This window comes from Sceloporus undulatus, unplaced genomic scaffold, assembly GCF_019175285.1.
Source record: "Sceloporus undulatus isolate JIND9_A2432 ecotype Alabama unplaced genomic scaffold, SceUnd_v1.1 scaffold_13, whole genome shotgun sequence".
In the NCBI taxonomy this organism is placed as follows: Eukaryota; Metazoa; Chordata; class Lepidosauria; order Squamata; family Phrynosomatidae; genus Sceloporus; species Sceloporus undulatus.
This window is the reverse complement of record NW_024802935.1, coordinates 3014118-3021515: the sequence shown is the minus strand read 5'-3', so window position 1 is coordinate 3021515 and position 7398 is coordinate 3014118. Positions and strand designations below refer to the sequence as shown.

Sequence of the window (7398 nt, the reverse complement as noted above, 5' to 3'; positions counted from 1 at the left end):
TTTACTTCCAGTAACAAAAATAAACAAGACAAGCTGCTTCTGAAATTTCCTGTGGTCAGGATGTGGGGAACCCAAAATAATATAGTTTTTTCCTCATCATGTTAACAACTTGTTAGCACAGGAGTGAGACAAAACAGCTCTGCAAGAGGAAGGTTTGACTTTTTGAAGAGCTAGATGATTGAACTATGAACTCCATGAAGGTATGCAAAGGAGTAAAGCTGCGAACTTCCCCAGGAATTTAGTTAATAATTCATCTCCAGTTTCAGATTTCTTATCTACAAGTGAGAGATAGGGGTTGAATGCTAACATAACAGAGAAAGGACAATTCAGTTGTACAGTTAGGAGTTTCAGACATGCATTGAAATCATCATCCAGGATTTAAGGCCATTGAATGTCCTTGTTTTATGGCAATTTGCCACACTGGCTGGGAATGATGGGAATAGTAGACCAAAACATCTGGAGGACGTCGGTTGGAGAAAACTCAATTAACGGTAAAATATGTATTTTCGATTATTTCTTTACATTTTCCAATGTTACTTTCACCATTGTGATAGTTCTTTAATAGGAAAATAATATTTTGTGTCTCAAGTCAGTTAAATAAGAACACAACACACAATATTTTATTGTGTAAGGGACTCCTTAATACAGGGATGGGTAACTTCCAAATGATTTTAGATGGCAGATCCTATAATGCTATACCTCACATTCACTATGGTGGCTACAGTGATGGGAGTTGCAATCCACAAACCACTAGAGGGCCATAAATAGTCCACATATGTGGATCACACTATTTTTGATATATGTGTTTCATTGTGTGGCTTCTTTTTCTGTGCCTGAGAATTTTCTTAGAATAGCATGAGATAAGACATATCCTGAGAATCTTCTTAGAAGAAAGAACAAGACTTGTACAGGGAGAAGGTTAAGGATGTTCCAAATTTGATAAAAGTCATATACATTAAATGGTATTTGGTTACTAAATATCATTGAAAGGGATTAATGTTACAATCATGTACACACGTACCAGGGAAGAAGGCCTATGGAATTCAATGAGTCTTCCTTAACAAGCATCCATATTATTGTGCTTTAAATGTCAATTCACATAACGGCTCACAGATGTTATGATCATTCTTATTTGAAAATGTTCATGATTGGTGCCTAATATGTGGACAAAAATAATCTATACTGCTTCCAAATGAACAGAATCACTATCATTGATCTTTTCCTTTTCTACACAACTCACGTTTTAGCCTCTCTTTCTTTTAAAAATGCCACACAACCATTACGTGAATTAGGAATCTACAGAAACAAAAACGGTTATCAAAACTTTATCTTTTATTAATACATAAATCCATATTTGTTCCAAGGACACCTATTATTATTTTACACATTTCCTCCTATGCTCCTAGATCTCTGTAGGACATATTTTTGAAGAGGCCCCATGCTTTCAGAGGATTTGAAATTAAACCAGTTTGAATGAAAACAACCATGAGCTTCCATGGGATATATCTCCTATTATAAATTGCCCTAAGGTCATGTAAATTCCAGATGTCTTTCTTAGTTCCTAGAAAGTATCAGCTGGGATCATGTTGGTAACATATGTCTTGTTTGAAGTCTCTCCCTCCAGCTCCCCACATTCCTACACTTTCTCCAGCTCTCCTAGTTCCCTGTCTCACCATCTCTCTCCAACTCCCCACAGCTCCTCCATTCCCTAACCATTTCTCTCCAACTCCCCTCATTCCCTGTCTTACTCTCTCACTCCAGCTCCTCTCCTTCCCTATCTAACCATTTCTCTCCAGCTTCCCTTATTCTCCGTCTATCTCTCTGCAGCTGTCCACATTCCCTTTTCTAACCATCTCTCTCCAACTGCTCACATATATTCCCATCTATCTCTCTCCAGCTTTCCCATTCCCTATTTTACTATCTCCCTCCAGCTCTTTTCAGCCCAATCCGGGCACAGGACAGAATTGGGCTGGAAGAGGGGAAATGGATTTTATCATACATTAAATTGCTGCTGCGCTGCGCTACCTCCTGACCATCACTCATCCCTCAGCAATTCTCTGCCAGCCGATTTTAGTACTACAGAAAGTTCTGGCAACAACAGCTGCGCTGATCAACTGGCAGAGAGTGGGAAGGAAAGCAAAATTTAAACCCACATACTTACTCTTGACTAGCCAATTGGTGTTACTACAGCAGGTATAGAGGAACCTGGGCCTGGCAGCTGGAACAGTGGGAAGAGGCATGTATGCAGCCCCTAAACTAGGGGGCTAAACTAAAGCCTATGTAATGATTGTGTTAAATGGAATAACAGCTGGCATCCTGTTAGTGACTTATGCCTGCACTTGTACTATTTTGGACATGGTGTATTGTCTGCATTCAGCTGAAGGTTGTGGAAACAGAGCTGAACATGTGGTGACACTGCACTTGCAGATGTGCATTGTGCTTTCTACATTATACATGCAACCTAGCAGCACAGTTCTGACCAGATACCTTGTGTTACCCAGCTGCAGTTCTGTGGTACTTTAAGATTAATACATTGATTATAGCATGGGTTTTTAATGTATTGTTCATTCATTCATTTATATCCCACCTCCAAGACAGTTCATAACATTAATTAAAACAAAGCACATCTAAAAAATCCCTAATTATATACTTTTTAAAAACACAGACACATCTAGCTAGCTGTGTTTGATTTATATCCTATCTTTCTCTTCAAATGAGATTCAAAGCAATCTTATTAAAACAACTAAATAAATTGTCATATTAAAACATCAGTACATTGAAGCAGTGTAAAGTAATTTAAAAACATGATTGTCACAATAAAAGTACAGCATACATTTGCCACTGAAAGGAGCTTTTGCATAATCAGTCACCAAATGCCTGTTCAAATAAAAGGGTCTTTATTTGCCAACAAGAGAGTAGAGTGTGGGCCATATGAGATTCTTATGGGAGGCAATTCTATAGTCTGGGAGCAGCTGCCAATAAGGCACTCTCCCATGTTCTAGTTCCAGAGAATTTGGCACAAAAAGTATTAATCTCAGGATGACATCACTTCATTCCTCCTTACATTCTCATTTTTTTCCTCTCCTTGGTAGTATCTCAGGTTTATAGTCCTGTCACTAAATGGAGTTCCTATTTTTGTCTTCTTTTCTTAATCAAGCATCTTCCTTCAAAGCATATCCAAAAAGTAAATAAAGCAAGAGAAAAATTAAATGCAGAAAGTAATGAAAGTAACTATTGTATTATTAACCCTGGCCATTCACAAAATGGTTTCTGATGAAGTAAACATTCAGGAGGTAGATAAGCCAGTCAATACAGACAGTGTGATAAGAAATCATTATTCCTATTCAAACATCTGGAACCTTCTACTATAGCACCCATGGCACAGTGCATACTGCCAATAAGCTGTGTACCAGCGCTGATTCTAAGGTTAGGGACTGCGCAGCAACCGCATGGTCCCTAACCCCAGTAAGTACGGGCAGCATAACAATGGCAATACCCTGTGTACATGGGTGCCGTCATTGTTACGTACACACCATGTGGCATCCACACATTGCCGCACAGTGTTTACGTAATGAGTGCTCCAGTGGCACACTCATTACGCCACCCTGTGGCTTTAAAAGAACCTGTTTTTTCCGGGTTCTTTTTCCTGCAGAGGGAAGCCATGTGGTTTGGAGACTGTGGCTTCCCCCCAGAGGAAATTAGGCCACCGCCAGCCTGGACATTCTTAAAGGTATGTACCAGACCTATATTAGACTATGTATTAGACTATATATATTGGACTACATATATATTAGACTATATAGAATTGTAATATAGCAACTGTATCTTTCTGTAATCTGTTTTTGTCATTTCTTCACTCAACAATGGTTACTTCAAGGACACTGATATACTATATGCTTTCCATGTAGACATGGTACACTGTAGAACCAACCATCACTTTTCAAAACCTGTCAAAAAATTAATTATCCAAACTTTCTATAGGAATGTCAGGATTTGCTTTCTGTCATTTAGACAAAACCCAGTCCTGAATTTAGCTGTCAGTTTAGCCAGAAGTCATTGCTAAACAACAGACACATGGTTTTCATCTTTATCCTGAGGCCAGCATTTCTTATGAGATAGCTTTTTGCCAGAATTCATTGACATTGTCCCTGGTAGAGGTTTCTATTTCAGCCCTACAAAGGAAAGAGCTTTAGTGTATTACTACATGAAGGGCTTGGTTGCCTCAGGTTAAATTACCTGCTGATGTCTATAGAGGGCAGGTTAAGTCAAGTAAGCAAACTGGAAAATCCAGACCAGCCTTGCACAACTTTTAAATGACAATCTTTCCCGATACCAGAGATCTTAGTACATTGTGACTTCATGTACCGAAGAGCACCTGTAAGGGCTGTATTGTGTTTTACAGCATTTGATTTCAGATATCTATCCATTCTGATTCATGTGGGGAGAGAATAATGAATGGAAACTCTTTTTGAACTGCATCCTATTATCAGCAATACCAACAGAACTGAAAAATGCAAAAGGAAGTTGGTTTTCTCAGTTTGACATGTCCTGTGCTGTAGACCACTGTGTTGATAACCAAGAACAATGAATGGCCACGTTCCTCAACAAGAAGATGCACAAGACATTCCCTTACAACAAGTAGGTGAAGAAAGAAGTGGAGATGACGTGCCTGAATCAAATGAGCTTCTTCAGCCTAACATATTTCAGCCTAATAAGGTAAGTAGTTGAAATATTCATTTTCTGTTCTGTAAAGGTATATTAATTCACTGCCAGGGGTTGATCAGTACTTAACCAGGGGTTAGTGAAAATAAAGTAACTTATTTGGATATGTTTAGACATTGAAAGTTTGATTCTAATATAGAAGGGGGAAACCTAGCATTTTTTAAAAAGAACATTATATACTTATTTAATAAATCCAAAGTCTGTGTCCTGATTAAATATATGAATTTCAGATATCTATCCAGTTTGTAGTTTATACCAAAGGACATGTGCTTATTTTCCTAGTATCATGTTGATTTGTTAAAAAACACACACCATTCTGAACACTTAAATTTCCAAAAAAACAAAAAGCATCTAAAAGGCATGCCGTGATTCCCACCTTTGCCAGAAACCCTCAGCCTCAATCCCTCCATTGGTATAATTGGTATTCTTTGCTTTCCAAGAAGAACAGGCAGCAGCAAAAGAAAGAGAGAAAAATAGTAGTTTCCAGTAGCTTCACCTTCTCCTTCTGGCAATGATGAGGACAAGTAAATGGGGCAATAGTAACACTGGCAAAGGTCCAAAGGTACTTCAAATATTTGGTCAATACAGTGTCTTTTCTATATAGGGCCTTGCCTACATGGACCAAAGGCCCACTCTATGCCCCCCCCCTCATTCTAGCATTGCCCAGTTTGGATGATATGCATTCCAAACTCTGATTCAGATGTGGGCAGTCCAGACCACATCTGATACATTCCATACCAGAAACAGAGTATTATAGAACATATTGGGCCAAAACAGATGGGCTGAAAGCGCTGTGTCAGTGCCAAAATTAGAGTTCCAGAGTGCACGGCAACCACATGCTCTAGAACCCTAATACATATGGACGGTGCCATCTTTATGTGGCACTGTCCATACGTGGCACGCATGCACGATGCAAGTGCAGTGCTGCATCCACACCTCCGGGCACCACGCTTGCGTTGTGGACGTGTCAGTGTGCCAATGGCACACTGATTATGTCCTCCCCGTGCACCCAAAAGAACCCACTTTTAGCAGGTTCTTTTTGGAGCAAAGGGAACCCACACTGTTTGGTTGCTGCAGGCTCCCTCTGGAGGGAAAATGGGCAGATCCAGACCATCCCTTTAGGGTGTTCTGTCGAGCCCCATAGTTACTCAGAATCTTCCAAGGAGATCCCTCTGTTCCTGCGCCATGATAGCTGTCTGCATGGGCATCCCACTGAGCTGCCTGACATATCTGCTGCCACCATAAATCACTCAATCTGAAGTTAGTATGAGTTGCCCAGCTGGGTGGCTCAGCAGGATACCCATGCAAACATTCATTACAGCATGGGAATGGAGGTCCATGGACTTCTGGGAAATGAATTCCCAAACGTATGGAGAACCAAGGGTTCTTTCTCACTCCTACTGAAGGAAAACTAGTCTGTTTCCAACCACTGCAATGGACAACATTGTCAAAATACCTTGACACAAGATGAGGCTACTGTAAGCATGATAACAATCAGACAATCCTTATGAGGTCTTTTGAACACTAGAAAGTACTGCACAAATGGAAAGTAGTATTAAAGTAAGGGCTATGAAAGCTCCATGAAATTAATCTGTATTTTCCTGGATTGATTTCTGAGCCTTAGCAATGATGTTTTGTTTCTACAAAATTAAGAGTAACAATAACCTCATTAAATAAATGTCTGCTTAAATTTGACTCATTGATCCTTTATGAAGTATTGCTCAGTTTCAGGGTATAAATACATGCCATAATTCAACAGAATACAATGTCCTCAAAGGAACAATATTTTTATTGGCCAGCCAAAATGCAGAAAATATAATATGCAAGATTTCAATGTTTCACTGGCTTCCCCGTGGCCTGGAAAGGGGTGTCCTTGGGGCTTCATGCCCCAAGGACACCTGATGGCAGCGGGGAGAAGGAGAAAGGGGCCACTCGGCCCCTTTCTCCCTTGCATCCCTGGCGCAGCTGTCTGAAGGCTGTACCAGCGACGCAAACCACAGAAGGAGCTCCGTTTCAGAGCTCCTTCTTGTGCTGCGGAAAGGGCGCTCTAGGCACCCTTGTGCGGCGCAATGATGTCGCAACTGTGCCACCTCATTTGGAGACGGCGCGGTGGTGACGTAGTCATGGCGGCACCCATCTGTATAGGGCGCCGCCATTATGTGCGGACTGGGTCCGTACTAGGGTTAGGGGCGTCAAGAAGTGACGCCCCTTTCTAACCCTAGTACACGCTCGTCGCATACTAGGGTGCCCGTTTGTAACAGGCCAATGTTAGAGTCACAGGCCTACATTTTGTCTCAGATGTTCTTTCTGTTGTTAGTTAAGAAGATGGTATAGAAAGATATCAGTGCAGGCAAAGGCCATTCTCCTTGGCCATGTGGGAATCAGGAGAAAAGATAGATAAAAGAGAAGTAATAACGCTTGAATTCCATTAACAATGGAGTATTAGCATTGCTAATAGAGTTGAAATTTTAGATGTGTGTGTGCATGTATGTAGCAGGGATGGGGAAATATGAGCTGTATGCAGCTCACAATCCATTTGTTGCACACTAGCTCTTCCAAATCATCTGGGGCCCTCCATTTTTAAAAACTGGGGACATAAAAATTTCCCTTCAGATTCCCTCCAAACGCTGTGCTTTCCTTTTCTATGTTCCCTGTCTCAACACCAAATTGGTTGGA

At 40.6% G+C, this 7398-nt stretch overlaps 1 protein-coding gene across 5 annotated transcripts in view; it reads left to right on the top strand.

The window, feature by feature from the left end:
- The first annotated feature begins 212 nt into the window (after window positions 1-212).
- LOC121917238 (TPA-induced transmembrane protein-like) overlaps window positions 213-7398 on the top strand; it is a 30732-nt gene continuing 23546 nt past the window's right edge. For 2 of the 5 annotated variants that reach the window (XR_006100989.1, XM_042442997.1), the window contains exons 1-2: window positions 215-491; window positions 4403-4716. Coding sequence is in view for 4 of the 5 variants with exons in the window: in XM_042442997.1 (XP_042298931.1) it covers window positions 4585-4716 (132 nt within the window). In the remaining variant the exon portion in view is untranslated. Of the gene's footprint in view, window positions 492-3652; window positions 3731-4402; window positions 4717-7398 lie in introns of all 5 variants that reach the window. The other 3 variants (XM_042442998.1, XM_042443000.1, XM_042442999.1) reach the window with 3 other exon arrangements.